Source organism: Bombus flavifrons, chromosome 9 (genome assembly GCF_040668555.2).
Source record: "Bombus flavifrons isolate JBK064 chromosome 9, iyBomFlav1_principal, whole genome shotgun sequence".
Lineage (NCBI taxonomy): Eukaryota > Metazoa > Arthropoda > Insecta > Hymenoptera > Apidae > Bombus > Bombus flavifrons.
Window position 1 is genome coordinate 11,405,758 of NC_138450.1, and position 23,497 is coordinate 11,429,254.

Below are 23,497 nucleotides of genomic sequence, written 5' to 3' on the forward strand. Positions count from 1 at the left end.
CTCACAGATAAGGATACGTTACAAACGTAATACTTTTATTGATGATAAGGAAAATTGGCGAGAACAATGACCGGTTTTCACGACACATGAAAAAATACCGGTGGCACACAGATCCGCACTCGTATACTACAAACAGGCGAATGACATGCGTCCAAATCCTCGAAACGGTCACCTTGTATGAAGGTCGCGCAGGCGTATTGTAATGGATTACGTCACATGATCTGCAATGATAATACCGACCAGGTTTGGAAAAATTAAAAATGCATTCCTGCCATCTATGATGATCTTCCGACACTAGTTTGAAAAGTTCAGTAGCGTATCATTAACTGACCATGGACCCGCTTTGCTAACTGGCTGTTGCTATCCCCACTACTTTTTGAAACTAAGAGATACATATGTACTGAAAATTTCCTAGTTCCTAGGTCCTGGAGCTATTTCCTTCGGTAATTGGTCACGTAACATCCAAATCAGTTAACGTGATCCTATTATGTTATCGGTCTAAATTCTACGACAAAAAAGAAAGGTCTATCCTATATTTCACGTAAATAAACGAGATACGAATGTAATAGCTGCTTTATCGTATCGTCAAAAATATTATATAATAAAATGGCTACTTACTATTTTAGAATACTATATTAGTTGATTTGATCTAGATATTATGGAGGATATAAAGAAAGCAAATCGCGTAATTCAGTGTCTTATTTAATATAATTTATTTATAAATTAATCGTGCGGATGCAGATGCGATAATGAAAACGTCAATAAGCGATACGCGTATTACAATTTGCATTCTGATAAAGATTCTTCTTCCGTCTCTGTCTATTTTTCTCGCATTTCTTTCCCATCGTAGTTGTCTCATTTGCGGACGTTATATTTTGAAGTAAAGATTAACGGTGGTACCCGTTATCGAATTTCATCGAGACTCTGTCAAATCGTATCATCGTAAGGAATCATGCGAATGAACCTTTAATGCTTCACGATACATCGATCAACGATGCTACACGGTGAAAAAAAATTTGGATGAAATTTCCAGGTACCAGCGTCGATTTGCTTGGAACGATATTATAATAAAAATTCGCAATTCAGCCAACAATTTTCAATCGTAATGTTTAACTATATAATTACACTTAATAATGTGGTAGCGATAATTGTATTGCTCGAAGAAAGGAATCTTCGAAAACGCCGAAGAAAAAACAGACGGCGCTACTTCTTTAAATTTCACATACTCACATACACACGCGCTCGTTCATCATTCTCACATGTGTGTGTTTTTCAAGAATTATTAATGAGCGATGACACAGAAATCGAGTGATATGCGGACCCACTAACGAGTACTAAAAAAATCGCTTTTTAAATTGTCTCTTTAATTGTCTCTTGGTTAAAATAATATTACTGTAGAAAGAGTCACTTTTTATGATGTCTTGCTATTGCAATAGTATTGCAATGATTTTAACAGTATTCAATCATCAAATACAAAAATAACCTCATTGAAAAAGCTGATTGTTTATCAGTATTGCAAAGTAATTGAAAGATCATGATCGAAAAAGACGCATATTAAGTGCTATGTGTGTTGATAAAATAGAATATTATAGCAACAAAAATTTCCGATTGGCCATTAATTGAAAACCATAAAACTATTAATTATATATTATTATTGATTATAAAACGATAGTGTATATTGTTGTATAAAGGCAAATTAATTACCAATTAACAATATTATTTACTAAAACAAACTGCTTTCTTAACAGCTCGTCGTAAAGTAATAAAAGTTACTTTATTTTTTAAAGAATAAATTTTCAAATATGATACAAATTATAATTGATCCCTCGTACAATTTAATTGAAAAGAACTGGTAAATTTCTACATGTAAACTTCATAGAAACTCGAAATCTTATGTATATTAAAAATCAATAGATTTTTAATTAAATATTACCCATACATTATTTATAGTGTCATTTAAGAAACTAATTCAAGATATGCAACATTCGTAACACCATCAACAACGAATAACTTTCTAATTTATCTTTCTTTATTATCTCAGTCTATTTGTCCCTCTTTTTTACATCCACTCATACATATGTAACGCATTCTTCCCCTGTATAAAAAAATGACTTTTTAAAGGCAATTAATTATATATAAAGTAAAAGTTTTTAAATTATTTTCTCAGGGTCATATTTGACTGTTACTGTTAACAATTATCCTTTCCTTTGTTTATTTTTTAAACGAAACATTTAACAATAGCAAAAAGAGCGAGAGGCTTTTGCTAAAACAATTGATAGAATTTTAAGATCTGTATTTACAATTATATAAACCTTATTTCTTGATGTATTAACTTATGCTGATGCAATGTATCTGTAAATATGCGTATAAATTGTAAGATATAAGTTGTAACGTGTTTTATACGCAGCTTAAAGAACATATTATAGACAACATAAATAAATCATTTTTGAAAATACCGGTTTACAGCTGAAAACGGGAATAGACGCCAATATATTTTACTAAAGAAACAAAATTAAAAACAGAAAAGTAGAATGTATATTTACATGCTTCTAAAAGCAAGTACGAATATTATGTTACAAATAAAAATCCAGGAAACTGATTTAAAGTCGCATACTGAAAAAAATAGTAGAAATCTTAGAAGGCTTTGTTTAAAATAAATATTAAAATGGATTTTAGATCAGTTTCTCATAACGAAATTATCTAGATTGTTGAAGATAAACAAAATTTATTGAAAACAGAAAGATTTTCCATATATTTTTAAGACACCTATATTATTTCATTCTTAACATTTGAATATAATCATGTAATATTAGTGTCATACGTTCCAATGCGTGCATTTATTATGTGATGTTAAAGAATAAAACAGCATTACATAAAGTTTTCGTTATAAAATTCAAGTTTGTAAACAGTATTCGTTTGAATTTATTGTAAGACTACTAAAAATGAGAGACAGACCAATATTTTATTACAAAACAAATTACCAATTTCAGTCATCTTGACGAATATGCAATCAGAAAAAGAAAAAAGGTGAAAAGTACAAATTTCAAACGCTAATGGCTAAAAGAAGAAAAAGGAAAACACCCCTCTCGTCATCTTTGTGCCAAAGATATCTCTGAATAACTTCTATTATGAAATTAAAAAAATTTTTTCTAAGAACTAAATGATTAATCATGATTGATCTCAATGGGACCGCATATCATTCTATTTAAAGAAGAAAGGTCAGTTTAGACTGATGTGGGAGAGTGCGAGGAAAAAAACAAAAAAAAGGAAGAAAAACCGGAAACCCCCTAAGAGACACACGCATTGCACCGTTCATGGTTTTTGCATAGAGTACACCAAAGGGCTCTATTCGCCTCTCGCGTTGCAACAAATTAACATAATCGCTAAATGTTACTTCTTTCCATTTATTTCGATTAACAGGGACAGCTTGTATAGATCCAGAAAAGGAAAACTCGCATTACGACATCGTCGGACATTGAAATCCAGCTGCCGAACTCCCAAAACATTGAGAAAAGGCATTCTTTTCCTTATTACCTTGTAATCTTTTCTCGCTGTTCTTTTTTTCAAAGCAGTGTTTCTTTCATTGCGATTTTTCACATTTCCAACTCTTTGTTCTTCTGGAGATACCCATTCATTTTAGGTAATTTTATTTTTCCTTCTTCTTTTTTTTACATATACATATATTTTCAATAATCTTCCATTACAATTTCTTTGCAAGCCATGCTTCTATTGTAGCTACTTTTTTACGATTTTTTATTTTTTCATACATAGGAATTTCAGAATTTAAAAAAATTATCCAGTTACTTTAAATCTTACAATGCTAAGAACTTGATTTTTCTGTATCTTTCGTTTTCTTGGTATATTATTTATAATATATATATATATAATATAATATAATATAATATAACATATAATATAATATATATGTATTATATATATATATATTTATGTCTTCATTGTACTCTTCTTTTTGACGCTGCTGTTACATTTCATCTTTTCTCCGTTGTTTAGTTTCTTTGAGTACTCTGCAATTTTTGCTAAATATTTCCCTTTCACCATTCTTCGTATTCGATCTTCATATGTTTTGTTCTTTATTTCCTTTTTTAATTTCATTTTGTTCTTCTGCATTATCTTTTCGGTTCTCTCACGTGGCCACTCTGTATTTCGTTCTTGCATGGATTCCGCAATTGTCCGACAAATTCGCTTAAGCTTCTTTTGCCCCCGCGTGATGATATATTCTCACATTTATTCTTCCTTCTTTGGCTCTTTCTTGCCAAACGGTATCGCAGCTTTCACTCTGAAACGACAATTAAAATATAGATGTTTTTAAAAAAATTTGAATTTATATTTGTATGAAAAATACCATTTTTATTTTATTTCTTTAATGAAGATTAATATGCATCTTCTAATTTAGCAATATGAGTATATTTATACAAATTATATATGTAAATGTATAGCAAGTAAGAGAACAGAACTATTCCCATTCCCCTTTACACAGAGAACCAGTTCAAAATATCATTTTAATAAGTCCTGCACCGTGATGGACATCTACTATCAAAACGAAAATTGCCAGTTAGTAGTCGGGGGGAACCATTAGCGGCATTTCCACTCTATATTTGTCACGAAGCAACGTTAATATTTTATGCAACAAATGCCTGATTACAGGGAGAACATATGCTACTTTCAAAATATAATCTATTCGCAATGTATTACATCATCAGGTGATATTTTACTTTATTTACAATTATAGGAAAATACTTCCAAGAAAATGTTGTTGTAATTAAATTATTTTATTCAAAGTGTTGAAATCAGATAATACGGGATAATACAGAATTATTTGAGAAAAAACTGTTTTTTTTTTTTTTTTATTTTAAAACGCGTGAAATACTGAAGATTATTTGATGAATTGTAACTTACTTAGTAGTGAGATCGTTGATTTTGCTTTGTACCAGTGCTAGATTCTGGTCAATTTGTGCCTTATTTGTCTCATAGACCTTCGGCAGTGTGAATAAGGCAACCACTCCTAAGAAAAGATCAATTTAATTGGTTGTAGAACGCGCTAGATTTTTCAAAATTCATGCTTATATCGAACAATCACATAGTCTAGATAATATTAAGAGGACTCTAACATTGCTCAACGAGAACAATGACCTCATTATACATTTCAGTGAGGGTGCGGATATGCCGTTAAACCGCAAATTTAGTCTCTTGACGCTGAATATTTCGTTAAGACGTCAGTTCTATTAATATTTCTAGATAAGTATACGTACAACTATTTCCTGACTGTAGAGACAGAGGAGAACTAAGAATGTCTCGATTGAACATATTTTCATAACATTCGATAAACCACATACTTAGTATGACTTGTATTAAAACAGAAAATGGAACATTTGAGAAATTTACAAAATTTACCAATTATGACTAGAGTCATGCCATTGAACCAAGAACCCACGTAGGTGAGACACCAAAGAAGGACACCAAATTTTAAAGAGTCGACGAAATCCTCGACAAGGAAGAGCCTACGAAGTTCACTGACCGCTGCGTTTAAGTGTGCAACAGCCACGTCTGCCACTTCGTGCACCTTCTCCGCGGGCAATGTTAAATCCATTTCCAAAATGTTCCTAAAATTATAAGTAACTTGTCAATATGTTATTGCTTAGATTTTAACCTTTTTCACAAATTTTTCTGAAATTACTTAATCTTCAAAAAGTTTCATATTTCTGGTGTTTTAAGGCAAGTGAAAAATTCTTTCTTTAGGATAAGAAATTTCATTTTTACGGACTTTTATCCAGGATACTTACTGGAAAGGATGCCCATCGGAAGTTTTCTGAATAGCTTGAAGAACGGTGTTGTGAATCCTAAAGGCAACGGTGCCTGTGAGGATAAGAAGTGACAAATAAGCAAGAACACTTATCAAGCTGAAGTAGGCCAGCGAGAGGAGCACGCCGAGTATGCACCCGAACACGGGGCCTGATTTCTTTGGATCGCGCCAATAAATTAAAGCTGCCACTAAAACGAAACAAAAAATACACCGTTATTAGAATCTTTAAATTCGCAATTATTATACTTTCATTATACAATCTATTGCAATACATAGTGCTTTCACATTCTTATTAACTCACAAATATACGTAATAATAAAAAAAACATCATGTTTCGATATCCAGGAAATATGCAATAAGAATAGTATACAGAACTGTATATACATATACAGGGAGACCCTTATCGAAGTTGACCATTTTCTTAAAATCACAAATTCCACGTTCAGATATCATCTTTCTTTTCTACATATAATCTTTGAACGTTGAGACAAGTTCAATATAGGTATTATCCGAAATTGATCAAAATCATAACAGAAACATTATTAATATTACACCACTTATTAAGATTCTCAAGCTTATATTCAATACAGATCAAGTAAAATCCGTCCATCTCAATATTTTCGCACGAACACGTGCTCCTGAACCATATGTTAACAAATCTTGTCGAAGATCGATTTTTTCCTAGAAAAAAGACGAAGACTCACCGGTACCCCTGTCGGGAAGCTCCTCGATGGCTGTCCTTAAATTATTTTTTCGTACCATTTTCGATGAACGAGCAGAGGATATGGTATAAAAGAAGTCGAAAGCGAGGAAAGCTGAGCAAGAACTGCCAACTCTCTCCGCGGCTTCGTTTACACATGGAGCTCTCTATATGCCTCGTGATATTACAAAGATACGTGTGCATGAGGAGTAGGAGAGGGAAGCAGATACTAGCGAGTTAGAATGGGAGAAAAACGAGGAAAGGGAACCGGTAGAGTAATCGTAAATAAAATAGTCACTGAAGTGGAAAGTGGGCAAGGAAAGGTAAATCGTTAGAAGAGTACTTCATTAATCACGATTGATGTACGAGTGTCATTGGTAATTGGATTAAGGAGGAAATGACTGTAACTTTTACCTCGCTTTAATGAACTATTTTGACATTATCAAACTTCCTTAAAAATCGTGAGAATATTTTTGTTATCATTTGCTACATTTTTTCCTTAAACGGATCGTTCAGATATTTTATTCTTTTTATCTTGGTGTTATTTTAATGACATTTATATTTAATCTGATAGCTTTATAGATAAATTTTTTTGTAGTGGTACTTTCATTATATTACGCAATTGCTCGAGCTGTATCTAGAATTATAGAACTGTGTTTAATTAAATCACGAAGTTGTGAAACTGTCTTAAAAGTTACTTTTATAAATGCGTTTAATTTTCATTCGACTGTAAGTCAGGATATGGATCAGTTTTCATGTTATGAATCTCTCAATAGAGTACTCAATGGTACTATTTTGGTATCATGCTTTGGGATCATGAGAAGTATCTTACATTGCTTTTCTCTTGCTGTCTTCCTCGAGTCTTAATATACATATTTTGTATCTATTTGCGCTTCTGATTACATTAACAATAAAACTTAACGTACATTATAGATCTACAATTGTCTAGAGTTAACACATTTTAGACAAACGATGAATATTGAAGTAATTAAACATACGAGGAATCATGACTAATGACAACAACCGATTGTCAACAGCCTTGAAGGTACCCTAATAATAGAGACCTAGTGAATTCTTGAATTTTGCCATCGGCTTTGTCTCTAATCCAAAAAGGACGGTCTATTAAACTATTTCCAAGGCCTCTTCAACGTCGTGTAATTCTGCCAAATGAATTTATGTCATCTGTTCCAATTCCTGATCGAACAAGTTCTATTTCGTTGAAAATCCAATCCTCTTCAATCTAAAATTCACCAGCAATTTGAAGATTTAATCTTGTACTTTTATATTTAAAGCATTTGAAAGCTTTTAAAAGTGTCCTTGCTGTCATAGAATTTTTAAAGACAATATCAAGAGTGATTAGTCGCAATAGATATGCAGAAGAATACGAAAATAAGCGAATATTATGATATTTTATCGTTTCTTTTGTGAATTTGATGCCTCCACGGCGACCGGTTGTAAAGAAACTATAACGGATGTGTAATATGTCAACTAGAAGACTCTGTATGGAAATCTATATGATATAATACGCCGTGGAAATATGCGTGCAAGCTCAGCCTGTCGTGTAACTGAGCATGAGCAGAATTAAATATTATATTCTGATCGTTTACTGCATTATAATCAAGCTGTTGCTTTAGTCAATTGGCATCAGTTTCTATTCGACATTTAGCAGGGTAGGTATGTTAAAATACTTAGAAAATGTTTAAAACAAAGATATTCGAGGGACAATATTTTTCAAAATTGTAAAGGACTATGAAAATTTTAATTCTCTGTGAATTTAATTCTCTAGAATAATTCTCAACCATACTAAAATATGTATTAAATATTTAAAGGGCAATATTCTTTAAAACTGTAAAATATTCATATAGAAATTCTAGATATTATTATTTTAAAAGTGTTAAAAATATAGGCAAACGCATATTTTGAAATGTAATTCTCTAAACTCTAAGCTTTAATTCTCTAAATTAATCCCCTTTTATACTAAAATATCTATTAAATATTTCGAATATAATTTAGAACGTAGTCTGTGTCTTTTTCATTTCCACCCGTAGTATATATTTTAAATTATAAAAAATTATTATATAAAACTATTAAAATTATAAACTATAGAAAATCTTCGAATATCCTCTTCATGTTCTTTATCGAACAGTCCCTGTACGACCGATTCTAGAGGCTGCAACAATAAGATATTAACATTCATATAATTGTTTGCGTGATCCAGACGTATCGAACTCTTAAAGAGGTTCAATCAGAGTCGGAGTTGGGACAAATCCAGACGTGGACGGAATTTAATAGAGCGAGAAAGATAGAGATACGTCGTGCATAAGTATCACGTATCGAAGGAAAAGAGGGGAACGGTCGGGCGCGGTTTGGCGGTAGAAAATCAATAAGATGTCTCTGGTAGTGCGATGCCCGGCGTCGCAGTGTCGGCCGTTGCCTCGACGTCCCTTACTATCCCCAGAAATATTCCTTCCAACGGATATTTTACCCTCCACGAATTCACCCTTCATTTGCTACTTTCCCCCATAGGAAATTATACACCATATACGTGACTCAGAATTACCATCTCTCTTTTCCTGGTATCATATTCGCGTTATACACGCGAAGGTTTCTTAAATTACATATAAAACTAACGATCAATCCAGAAAAGTATTTCTGACGTAAAATTTTGTCAAAGTACGAAGAAAATATTTTTTACTATAATATGTGATGACTTGTGAGTTTCACTCTCGCAAGAAAATGAAGTCATTTTTTGCTATATTATTGGCTGCGTTAGAAAAATGAGAATCTCAGTTTTTTCCTATTTCCTATTCCTAAAATTTTGATACACGAAGAAGAATATTATTCAGAGTATCGTAAAACGATTTGAGATTTTTTTAAAACGGTTTCGTATTCAGCTTCCAGCGGAACTGTCGCAATGCGACAGTGGCTTCAGGCAGGATAAGTTTTACGAGACGGTATCGATTTTCTCGATGAGATTTGACAAAGAATTCGATTCTTTTGGCTGCTTTGGATCGCGTCCAAGCGCTAAAAGTAACAGTGTTTCAAAGCAAACAGTGCAATGCTCTGGTCTTTAAAAGTACTCGAAAAGAATTATTAATAAAAGGTTCTCATAACAGCTACGCTTCTCTTTCTCCGATGTTTCGTCGAAATACCTTCAAATAAATATAATATATCAATTATACTAGTTCTCTGAAAGTTTCACTCCATTCACTAATCAAATTCACACATTCTCTCCATACTATTTGATTCAGCTTTTAAATAATTTCATCCTTCATTAGAAGTCTAACTCTTGCAATTAGCACCAATGCAATCCTGAAACAATCGAAAAATTCGTGGTCCTGATATCTTTGCTGAATTTCTAGTTTGATCCAAAGAACCCTGATTACCGGCATTATCAAAAGCTTTTGTTTTCGATCGACTTCAAACGATAAAATTCCTAGTTTTCTGATTGCAAACTCAATATCTAACCAATCAAACAATTACTACCTCCTATTCCTAAAATTCTTCGAAATTTCGATTTGTTATAGTTGAACCCTAAGATTTTAGTCCTGTTTTCAGCGGATCGCAAAAATCATTAACATTTCCAAAAAACCCCACCCCGGATCTCTGATGTAACCACGTCTGCGCAGTTTCTTTCTCAAACTGGCAACCTATCAACCTCCTCGGTGTATATACCTGCCTCTCTATCAATTCAGATTCGAACAACCCTTTGTGACACTCTTACTCACGTTCTTCCCTCGTGATTGCCATATTTCCCTCCCTTGTCTCCGCTTCTTCCTCCCTCCTCTAGAGCTCGAGGGACACCTCGAAGAGAGAAGACACTGGCGGCGAGAGGATAAACAGATCGTACACGGCGATGAAGAAAACCTTCCTAGGAAAACCAACGTAGAAACGCGGCACACACTCCGCGGTAGAGATAGACTGCGGGCTCGCCGAGCGAAAAGCAAGAGTTCCCTTCGAGATTTCTGGCAGAACACCAGCAGCCTCAAACCCGGCCGGATACTATATTTAAACCCGGCTACGGCCGCCAATCGTCTCCGGCTTTTTTGGATTCTAACCGCGACACGAATCTGTCCGACTGCATCGAAATTTCAATGAACGAGAACAAAAGGAACTGGATTCCTTTGTAAAAATGTAAAGGGCACGTTTAAATGGTTTACAAGGCGACTGGAACATGGATCTTGCGTGTATAGGGTGAATATGTTTGATTAGGAGGATATCTGAGGAGATACGAGACAATATCAGTTGCTTGACCCAGACCTGAATTGGAAATACGATGGGCATTGATTGGTGATTGAAAAGGGTGTTGTTTTGTTCTGAATAGATTAGAAGTGATACATTGGTTGTATGTTTAGATATATGTTTTTGAATGCTCGATGTTTGATTGTTTTCATTTGAAGAAATTTCCTGAACGAGTACTTCTTTTTATATAATAAACATACCGTAACATACAGGATGCCCCACTTTTTCCCCGATAAAATGCGAGAGCTTAACCTATAGGCAAAACTAAGAAAAGGATGTTATATAAAGTTTGTGAGTAAACACTTTGTTACAGAGTTATAAACAAATATTGTATGCATGAAACAGGTAACAACGCATTTTCTATTCCAGCACACAAAAGTCAATCGTATTATTTTGTCAGCGTAATTACATATTTTTTTATTGTGTAGCAACAATTCCGTGTCGTTAAAATAGTTGTAGAATATAATAACAATAAGAAACGATTACTGTATTTAATAGTTCAGTACTAACGGCTAGTAAAAATATTAGAATAAGCAAGGATATTAGAGAGTCATAAAAAGCATGTAACTACGCAAATCAGATAAACACAGTTGACATTCTGTTTGCTATAATAGAAAATGCGTTGTTACCTGTTTCATGCATACGATATTTGTTTATAACACTGTAACAAAATATTTATTGACAAACTTTATATAACGCTTTTTACCTTATTTTTTTCTATAGGTTAAGTCATCGCAGTTTGTAGAGAAAAAGTCGCAACAGCTTGTATAATACATATTATAATAAACAGAGCTATGTGAATAATCTTTAAATTATTTTGTATATTTTCAATTGAAGATTGAAAAAGAAAAACTGAAATTTAACGAAAATTAACAAAATAGCCTGCGTTGCTACGAGAATTAATATAGAACATTTTGGGACAGTATTCGTCGGGTCTATCTAGTCTACTCAGATCACCTAGACCTAACATTGTCAAGTAACATTTGTGAATGACGCGATGGATAATTGGCAAGATCCTCTATTTCTCACGCGAGTTATCCAACACAAAATTTTCCAAGTCGCAAATCAAGACACAATAGTAACACAATCAACTGTTGCTAGTAGCTTTATCCACAGTCGTTAAGGAAGTTAGCTGATCGTAACATAGAACTCAAGATTCGAGAAGCGGATCCAAACTGTCAGAGTAACATATTGTGCAATGACTAGATTGCAATCGACACTCTATGTGCTAGATCGAATTATCATGACGAAACACACAAACGATTGACGTCAGAGGAGTCTACAAAAATTCATAGCCAGGTCATCGAACCTCAGAGGATTAATATCATTCCAATATCATCCTAAATGCAAGCATCCAACAATAGTCACAACTCAGACTTCTTTGGTATGTACTCTTCACGAGGTACTTGACCCATACACACATACATAGATTGCTCTTGCCTCTGTAGTCTTCAAAGGGAAAATCAATACCACTGACACTCGAGGGAACAAAGGAACCAGATTCTAAGTACTATCCTCGTATATCTATAGAGCCATTGACGGAGTCGATTTTTCTGAAATTACAACAAGAACTATGTCAATAATCACGTGCCATTTTGTGCTAATATCTTGAAGCAAAGATATGTTACCTATTATTAAATTGTGTAGTAAAAAGTAGTAATAGTTGATGATTTGTTAAAATATCTTTTTCAGCACTTTTTCCTTAGTCTGTTTGTTTCTTAGTTAGTTTGTTTCTTTAGTCTGTTTTTCTTAGTCTGTTGTAGATTTAATTAGTAGATATTTATACATTCATGGGAAATGTAAATTTGTATAAACATCCGCAGTCGAACTATTACGAACAACACATTCAAATGAGAAGTCATATTTATGTATAGGCTTTCAAAGATTTGCTGAGGATAATTAATTTCTTATTAATTCAAGAGAGATTTAATAACAAAATTTTGTGAATGCATGAAATTCCGTCCATCATTTTTATCAACACAGAGATTAGATACACAGGTCATATAATGACCCCAAGCTTTCGAATGATAGTGTATTATGTTTAAAGTTGCTCATAGAGATATATTGGAGTACAAAGAAACAAGAATCGTTAATGTCTTTAGAAGGAAGTTCGATAAAAGTAACCTATTGTACGACCAAAGTGGTGTCTTGATAACTCTTCTTGTACTTTGAATACTTATCACCAGACTTTGCAACGAAAATAACGTTTCACAAGTTAGCGACATGAATGACGTAGTGAATGTACAACTTTACTCGTGAAATAACGATTTCCGAGAGTCTTGCTGCGTCTGCATTTTCATTGTCTGATGAATATGATTTACATGGTACAATTCTCTTGTATTCTTGTTTCCGTGGAATATATTGGAGTTACAGTGTTAAATTATCGGTCAATAATGAATTACACGTATGGAATAATACATACAGGAAAGAAAACACGATGCAGAAGTGTTTAGATAATAAATATGCAATCTCGTAGAGGGAATTATACAGCCAGTACAAAGGTTTTCCGTTCATTTACATAGATATAAGTAATTGTTACAAGCTGTTTATTGTTCGATTTACCATTGAAAATTCTGCAATCTTTCGTATTTTAGCAAATTCGATGATAAATAAAATCTTTGTCTTAAAAGTGTATGAATTATAGTAATTATATTTCACCTAAAAATGAACTTGTCTCAACGTGGCTTTACATCAAATTTCGGATAATTTCTCTGTATAAAAGTTATCTTAATCCTACTACGGTCTTTGAATTTGTAGGTACATTTCTCATTTCAATGTCACTATTGTTTCAACAAATACGAGCACAAAAATAACATTTTTCTTGTATTTTTCTCGAAGCTAGGAAATTTTTAACGATAAAAGGGCATTGGATTGGTCGGGTTCACTATTAAAATCGAAAACGACACCAAAAGATACAACAGGATTAAACAATACCAAATGTAGGATATCATTTTTACTAAAAATTCTTTCTATCGAAACATTTATCAATAGTCCAGTTTCATTACATTAAAATTTGAACTGGATATAATCGACACGAAAATGATACCTTTTTTCATTAAAGCTATATTTTATATTTATTATATTTATATATAGAAATACTTCTATAAGCTCCAAGTGGGTCATCCTATATACAATAAATAAATCACAAATAGCGTTCTCTCTCGTCCCCCCCCCTTTTTTGTCTTACGTCTACTCTATAGGTATTAAGAGCATAAAACACAAGTACACATTTAAAAAAAAAGACAAAAATTTGACAAAACATATAGCGATTATATAAATATACTGGTCAACACATAGAAGCGAACGAATGGACATCGACATCGAGTTTGGCGTCTTACCTTTTGGATTCAGTCTATCAGGATTAAACCATGCGTCTGTAAAGAACAGAACCGAATTATGTTAGTTTGTGTGATTGACATAGTTCTATATAATTACTTTACGATGATCTGTGAGAAATGGATGAATGGCAACAACAATAAAAAAAAAATATTCTCAATGCTGTATAATAATAATAAAGGTAGCGATGACATTTCTTTATAATGAACACTTTATCGTTATAATATTGAGTTGGCAATTAGGTGATCGCGGATTTTGTCATTAGGTGGTAACAACAATACTACGAAATTAGTCTTATCAGTAATAGTATTTTACAATACAGTAGTATGTTACAGTAGGTATATAATTTCAATTTGTCTTCTCTATCTTACATGATAAACACCGTTAATAGTATTTATCACGTAAAAAATAGAATATAAACTAAAATAGGTTACTCCAAAATTAATCTTTTTAAACTTATTAATTAGTTAAATGACGAGTGTAATTGTATGTTGTAAAACTGGTCTTACATTTTAGTGAACTATGTCTTCCTTAAAGAAATATCAGTAGAAGTATCAGTGTTTCTATTGTACATAATAAATAAAAGATATTGTCCAAAGCTTATAAACAATTCTATTCTAAAAAGATTAATCAGCCTAATTCAAACAGTTATCATTTATTGTATAACGAAACGATATCAATTGAGAGTTAAATAATTCTCATCAATTTAATGAAAAATGTTATAAAAAAGAAATTCGATAAATACGGGTATTTTATATCAATGATAAGTAAAAATATTTAGACTCATCTAAATCAATCTAGATCATCTATCAATCTAGACTCATTCAAGAACAGTTGCACGTGTTCACTCATTGTCGGTATCATTAGCATAAAATCAAACTCTCGTTCATTTCAATTTCCTAATGCTTTCCTACTATGTAATTTTTTCTCTCACAGTCGGTGATTTAACCCATCCCGTTAGTCAAATGTAACAATAAGAATTATTGATCGTACAATTGCTCGTTGCATAACGGAAATACGTATTATTATTATTATTCTTTTTTAAATTATTCTCTTAAAGATCTGTCAACAATTTAAAAAAAATCTGAAAAAATTAAATTGGATTTTTTCTTCAAAGAAATTAGTACATATACATATATAAAAATATCAAAATTAGTTAGAAAAATTTTCGTATAATTTTTGAGAATAATATATCAAAAGATTTCAGGAGTGGCAGTTAAATAGCACCTAATCGATTGGCAGCATTCATTGTCAGTGTAATTAGCACACTACACGGTGTTGCGCAATCATTGACCTCGACTTCTATCTCGATATCTACGTACTTCGACCAAATGACTTGTCTTAAAATTTGCACATGTAATATCTAGTCCTTGGTAAATGATACAGTGAATTTGTCTAAATAAAATATTTCTTATCTTCTTTATAACTTTGTAATAAAAAATTAAAACGGTATACCACCAGCGCAAGTCTCATAAATCCAGAAAACAAGATAAAGAAATAAGAAAAAGAAGAAAGAATTTTTTATTCCTCTATAATTTAAAACTAATTTATTTTAATTCTGTTTATTTCATTCACTATTTGTATTTATTACTCATCATCAATCTATTTTATTTTAGAACACAAGGAAAAAGCCAACAGACCCTCTGAATTTTAGAGTTTGTTACGAGAGAATTTCTAATGAAAAGTCCTCTTTCAAAACCGTTATAAAAAAAATGAACAAGGTTATAATTATTAATTTCACTGTAATTTATATAAAAATAGAAAGTAGTTATTTTATGCGTATTCGTATTTGTTTTTCGAATTAGAGATTCAACAAACGAATTTTTCGCCTATCAACGGAATTTTCGATAAGCGAATACATAAATTAGATTTGTTAGGGTAAATATCCATTCCTTAATCTCATAACTGTTATCAAAAAACATTTCTAAAGACATGGAATATCTTGTATTATATATACGTAACGTTACTTCGAGTTATATATATGCTTATCTTATGTAACTCGTGCTTTCAATATATCTAATCATGATCGTAGGTTGATTCCATGTAATTAGAGATAATTGCTGAGCTGTTATATTTATTGATCATACCTGATGAAAAGTGATTTCTTTTTTAACGAAAAGACTCTTGAAGATAGACATACATACAAACACAATGACTATTTAAATTTCGAAGCAACATGAATTATCCCTCATTTTCCACAATGTCAATTCAATTATACTTCCCGAGTGCCGATACTATTTTTGCATCCAACTACGACGATTATTGCTAATCAAATATGCAAACTTCAATTCATATGATAACGTAAAAAAATTCCATAATAATTTTGTAATAAGATATCGAGCACTTGAAAATCTCCAATTGTTTTTTTATATTATAACTGTGACCATCCATTAATTATAAAATAGTAATTAAAAGATATCTCTTAATAATATCTCTTAAACTAGAAGTATATCATTTCATGTATATCGTTCTTATATATGTATATGTCATGTATGAATGAAAATAAAAATTCGATCGATGTCCTTTTTTTATATTTTATTATCAAAAATTACTATTTACAATATAAAGTGTGCAATATATTTATAAAAACCGATAGCCGACGATCAATAACCCACTTACAAATCGCGTTTCCACTGCGCATGTCAGACAGTCGATGCACCCGGAGCTATATAATTATCTAGTTTTTTCACTTTTCTCTTTTTCGCGCTTTCTCTTTGTTTTTATATTTAATAACGTATACGACATGGTATCTGAATGACTTACACGATAAACAACAAGTTTCCTGTGATAAACGCGGCTTTATCTCAGTATTAAAATTAGAGGACTTTGTCCTTTTTTATTATTTATTCCTCTATTGAGTAACATATCTTAAAAGAAATATAAAGTTAAAGAAATATAAAGTTGAGTTAAAAAAGAATTTTTTAATGAAAAGATTGTAATAAGATACAAGACAAAAAAATTGTGCTGATTTTTTCTGTACAAAGAAAGAAACAAATATTTGTTGAGAAATAAATGCATAATAATTTATGTAAGTTATTTTTGTAATTAATTAAGTTTCTAAGATCTTGAGGAAATTGCAACAATTGAAAATAGTAATAAACTAGATTGTATTAAATACATATTTATATTGGAAAGCACAACGTGAATTTATGTTGGAAAGCACGACATGAATTTAGGATAAAAAAATATTTCAGTCTATGCATAAATATCAAACAATACTTGCGTGTTTCACTAATGAAAAACAGGTTATTAATAAATAATGGTGTAATTTCTATAGCAATCAATATTTTCATAAAAAGAACAAAGAACTTTAACCATGTAACATGATAAATCAGCTCTTTAAAGAACATTAGGATCGCTTTTGCGTTGTTTTCTCATGAAACCCTATAACCCATTGGTAAACATTGCGGCCTTGAAAATTTATTATTTCCGATATCTCTCTAATATTTATCTCTAATAACCACACATAGTATTGTATTTAAAAAAAAAACATCACTTTAATACTTGCTTCAAAACAATAAAAGAAATTTCAATATCTTAACAGCTTCAGTAAAAAATCTCCTTCATCTAATGTACAAGTATTTAATCGCGTTGTATAACGATGTCTATAATATTATACTACATCATAATTCTGTAACAGAATATTAAATAATATTAAATAAACGCAACTTTATATTTTCTTTATCTCTGTCATATACGTTCATTTTATATAATGTAGACGTAAAATAATTTATCAATTACATGATAAAGCTACTGTAACTAGTACGCGCCCTACTGATGATAAATTGCACCTCGTTTCCGACGTCAAACCACTGAGCTACCTGTTTCATATTATAGTATGAGCCAAGATGAAACGAGGCTATAGCGTAAAATCTGTTAGAAGTTAAAATGTACATATTTCTTTATCAAAACAAGCAAATTGAGAAAGATAATAGCAAAAAAAGTTCTGAGAGGTTCGTACGAAGAAATTGTAAACCTTTGGAAACCGGACATTTCAGAAGCACGTCATAATAACATATAATATACATTATATGAGTTTTGTTATACGTATGCAATTATTTTTTCAAAACATTTTCAAGCAATACGTGATATATATCCATACAACACGATTGTTTATATCAGAACAATAAGAATACAAAATATGTGCAGTACACTACAGCAGCAGGTCAAAATGATCTGGGTTCGGTATCTAGAAACAGTTACAGAAACAATCCATTTTATAAAGTATATCAAAATTCTCTTTCTCAAATAAAACTGCGTTAATCATAAGATGTCACTATTTTTTATTGTGCGGAACCCTAGAAATGCAATACACATTTGATCTTAAAATGAGCTGCGGCTATAAGGCCAGCCATAGAATCATCTATACCACTTCTCGGTGGTTTAATTTGTGATCTCGCTATATATCTTGACTCATACTATACTTTAAATATGTTATATCTCCTAGTCGACGTCAAATGAGAAAAAAATGGAAAAATTAACATACATGGATGAAGAATATTCCAGAAGCAAGAATTGCCATTGGCGATGCATGATTCTTTGCAAACCACATCGGAATCTTCTTTCTCTTTCTCAGGAGACATAGGGCATGCCGGCTCCATTCTCATTATTCCCTAACCTTGTGTCTCAGTCGAACCAAGGACGACTCGCATTCGAGCACTACCCCAACAACCCACTCTGATAGTCGCAACGACGCACTTTCTGCTACTAGCTCCTTACTTTCCCCGTTTCTTTCACCCTTTTATTCTTTTTTCACTGACTCTACTCGCTTGTTCGCATTCGAATAACTCGTTCTGACTAATTCTATCTGCCTCTGATACACGAAATGATTTTGAACAAATCTATCAGGGGAAAAATAATAGTTCGTGTAATATTGATGTTGCGATTCCCTAACGACACACTATGCTTTGAGGCGAGAACAGGACTGACGAGTATTATCGACCCGTGGACAGTTCCAGATATCCCCACCACCTCGACGCGCCATTGCTAGGTGCATAGGGAGGCGATAAGGCTTCGGGTACGGTTCGGATGAAGTATAACTAGTTACTTTTGTTGATAAGAGATGGCGCCTTCAACACTGGTAGGGTCTAGTGAGTTTCAGTGGAAAACATTAGATGACGCGGAATTCAAAATATAAATAGGCAATCCAGTCGAGTAGAAACAGGTGTATCTACTAAAACAAATTGTTGCATGAAAATTTGAAATTTTTAGAAATGAATAAATCGATAATTTGTGTTTGAAAGAAAGTAAAAAATAAAGAATTATTATTTGTTTACATTTCACAATTTCTTTTTAAGAACTTATAGTTCCTATTGACTACAGTAATCCTTATATTTTGAATTTGTAAAATATCTGTGGTAACTATTAGTTTATGATCAGATATGGTGTTAAAATATTATTTTGTGGCGAGTATTCTGAAACAGTTGACAAGAAAAACATGACATACTACAATAATGTACGGCGATCGGAAATAATTCATGAGTCAGGCGCCTGAAATTTTTCGTACTGAAATCATGAGTAAAAATATCTTCTTGAAGAACGAAAAAGCGGCTTCAGTTAAGAGCACGGCGCATAAAGAATGATTTTCAATTAGTACTACAATTTTATAGATATAAATTTGAACAGCTTAATATAGAACATGTCGCCTATTATATGCAAATTTTTAATTGTAAAATGCATCTTTATACAGACTATTTTCCCATGGGCTTGGCTGTTCCCATTGGTTCAATCAAAAGAGGTCGTAAGGTATCCCTGCTGCGGATCAATATGGTGAGAAGATACGGGTTACTTCGATCCAACGTAGAAACCATACACGCAAAATGAGTACATATCTCTTTTTTCATGGTGTAACCTAATATACTATACAAATACTAATATAAATAAAAAGATATAGAAACATGCTATTTCATTAAAAATATAAAACGTTTAATTCTCTCTTTTTCTAGTGATTTTTCAATGCGACATTGGAATTGTTTTATTTTTCAAATAAAAATTAAATGTCCAGATAAAAATTATATTATTTGAAGAGTGCTATTGTTCAAAATGTTTAAGTGAAAGCAGTTGAAAATCGGTCACTCAACGAGTATCATACACTTATTCATTACATAGTTCCTTAATGGTACACACCTACATACGAATATATTTAAGAATCGATAATTTGTTACTTGGCTGTTGACATTTTATTCGAAACAAATCTATAGCACATATTATTAATAGCGAATCTATTACACTATAATTTACTTAATACGCACTTAACCATTGCACGAGAGATTATAATCGTAAAATAAAGAATAATGTTAATCTAATAAGTTATTCGTAATAAGATGTTAATATAGCGAGAAGAACCATGAATATGCAAACTACATAGAAATTCAACCGCGAAATCTTTGGTTACCGTTATACTAAGTACATCATATATCATAAGTAACGGTATAAAGACGCTACTATCTTGGGGCACCACGATATGATTTGTATCATATTAAAATGACAAGCGAAATACCAATTATCTAAGTTTGCCGTAAATGGTGTAATCGTACACAATAAAGGGTATTAATAATGGCTAAGACTTCGCGTAAAAGATTGACACATTCTCTCTTGTACAAAATGACGCAATACATGATTTCTTGTCTGGATTTTTACAATGCTTTTGTGAGTAGTCATTTCTCAGTATTGAATTGTTATGAAACATTTGTTTATTTTCTCGAGCATTTTATTAAACTGAGAAGAAATTTAACAATTAAAAAAGAACTAATTATTAAAAATTCGGATTAAGATATTTCTTGCGGATTAATTTCTTATGAAGCTGATGAAAGAGTAAAGATGTCTTAAAGAGGTGTATGATGTGCTTGGAATAACTAATCACATCATTACAGCTCACAAACGCAATGACGCTGTAGCCAAGCGGAAGCATGGTTCACTTCGTGCAAAGATGCTAAATTAATTAACATTTCGTACTAATCGTTCATGCTTTCGAGACTTTGGAGGTCGTCATCTCAAGAACATTGACTATAAAATATTCTTCCTAGTAATATAAAATATCTTCATATATGATCGAAATAAAAAAAGACTGTATATAAGACCTAACGAATTTTTACTTAACCTTATTAGATGACTTATACATGTACTATTTTATTCATATCGATATATATCACATAATATCAGTCTAATTATATTACTATTTCCTTTACAAACTATCGACTTAATTATTTATTAAAAATGTAAATGTACTCACCGATTCCCATGCTACTGAAAATCTCCTTTGGAGCAATTTCCACTTCTATCGGTTCTCGTTTTACTTCCTGCTTGATCGATTTGAAACTCTTTGCCGGTGATGCTTCGATTTCGGACTCAAATTCCGATTCCCCGGTTTCTGGTGCACTGATCCGTTCCTTTTTCTCTACATGCTCAACCACATACTCACTTACACTTTCTGCTTTTCTCTCTGGTTTCGAAATTAACTCCGAAACAGGTGGAGATTTTTCAATAACATTCCATGAATTATCCAATTTTTTCTCAGTAGAGGGAGGAATTTCTGGTTCGCGATCTGGAATTTTGGTTTCTTTAACTTCTTCCTTTTCTGCGATCTCTTGCTTCTCATCTGCCTGTTTAGTAACCGGATCGATTTTCATAACGTCCGATTGGTCCTCTATTTTGCCTGATAACAAGTCGAATTCCGGTTCCTTTGGTCTAACCTCAAAATTACTTTCCTCAGCCGGTTTCCCTTTTTCTGACTCCAATAATAACATCGTCGCTTTTTTAGAATCTTCTGGTTCATTTAATGATTGATTCAAGGAAAAGTTGATCATATCTTGATCCATATCGAAATTATCCTTCGCACTTCTATCTACTTTCTCGGTATGAGTTTCAAGGTGGGTTGATTGTCCATCCTGGACGTGTTCGAGGTGCTCAAAATCGTCCATCGAATCGTGCTCTCTCCTGATTGGTTGCTCCTTCAACTCGGCCATCTTTGCTGCACGCGAGGAGTGTTATCCTGTCATAGAATTCAACTTTTCCTTTAGGACGTTACCGATATTTCTTTGTTAATTTTCTTTGTAATATCTCTTCGCGATATTTTTCTCTTTAAACTTAAAAATTCTCAAAATTATTAACAATTAGAACAGTCTCTAAAAACTGTTACCTGCAACGATAGTGTTGACGTTTCGTTACGTTTTGATCACCTTTCTTGTTACAATCTTTAGACTTTAACAGCTCTTATTTCGTTATAACTATTTTACTTATTATTAAGCGATGCACAATAATTTATTCAAACATTAACAATAAGCGGTAGACATTGAAAATGAAAAACTGTTTTAACGCTCACTCTTCCACGGGTGAATTCGATTCTGAAACATGTTCTCCGGCGGAGTATCTCACGGGGTGTGCGTAGTAAGAGGGTTTCCGCCCCACCTATTCCTGTCTGCATCAGGAATGTACACATATCGGGTGACGACTTTAATAAACTCAGAGAATGATTTTAAAATTTTTGAAAATTCTATACTCGCTTATACATATCACATATGTCATTCATTTATGGCCCTTTAAATGATTCTTAGAATAAAAATATAAAATAATGTATCTTAATAACAAATTGCAAAACTGTAGCGCTCTTTAATGCAAAATACATTACATATTGTCTGTTTTTATTAAATGTTAAGAAGATAATTTTTATGTATTAACAATTTTAAAAAAATAATATTGAGTCTGGGGTCCGATAAGTACCGTCCGTTCCTGACGTAGCCAATGAGAATTGATAGTTGTCCCCACCATATAGTTAGAAAGAAGGGACTGGAGGGGTCTCACAGTTTAGGACAATGGGTAATGAGTCACGTTGGAAGAGTACATAGACGTGTATAATGATCCTAGATGTGTCGTATCTGTAAAAAATTAGTAAGAAATAACAAAAAATACTATAATTCATATAACACATTCGATCTCGAAAATTATTCAGAAGTTTATCTTTTTAATCATTTGATTTAAATCTACTTTTAATATATAACGTACCTTTTTTTTTATTTTTCATATCCTTTGATAGGGTAGGTCATCTTATTGTTTCAAGTATTTCTAATATTTACTAACAAAACAGAGTATATAAGTATATATGTCAAATGAAATTTTTTAGAATACACATTCAATATGATCTCAATATTTCTTTATTGCAATAATATATGACAATTTAAGAATGAAGAAACTTATACTCTTTTATATGAGAGTTATTCTAACATTTCTATCCTTTATTAATATACGTCACATTTTTCAAATAGTGAAATACTAACAATTGTCCTACTCGTATATAGACATTTCATTTACACCTATAAGTTGTTGCAGGTTTAATCATAACATATATGCATATGTATATATATATTGCATATGCGCGAAGCACTAGTACGCATGTGCACAAC

The 23,497-nt window shown here is 32.0% G+C and overlaps 1 protein-coding gene across 5 annotated transcripts; it reads right to left on the reverse strand.

Annotated features, from left to right (window-relative positions):
• Positions 1-32: 32 nt before the first annotated feature.
• Rtnl1 (reticulon) lies at positions 33-22,293 on the reverse strand. Of its 5 annotated transcripts, XM_069120308.1 has the most exons (7): positions 22,237-22,293; positions 21,331-22,089; positions 14,102-14,137; positions 5,802-6,009; positions 5,413-5,621; positions 4,918-5,023; positions 33-4,297 (listed from the first exon to the last, which is right to left on the reverse strand). In XM_069120308.1, the coding sequence occupies exons 2-7, from the start codon at positions 22,061-22,063 to the stop codon at positions 4,246-4,248; spliced, it is 1,344 nt and encodes a 447-aa protein (XP_068976409.1). In that variant the 5' UTR covers positions 22,064-22,089; positions 22,237-22,293; the 3' UTR covers positions 33-4,245. The 5 variants fall into 5 exon arrangements, with proteins under 5 accessions (XP_068976409.1, XP_068976411.1, XP_068976410.1 ...); XM_069120310.1 differs by lacking the exons at positions 21,331-22,089; positions 22,237-22,293 and adding an exon at positions 18,586-19,036; XM_069120309.1 differs by lacking the exon at positions 14,102-14,137 and having other exon boundaries at positions 21,331-22,287.
• Positions 22,294-23,497: the final 1,204 nt, after the last annotated feature.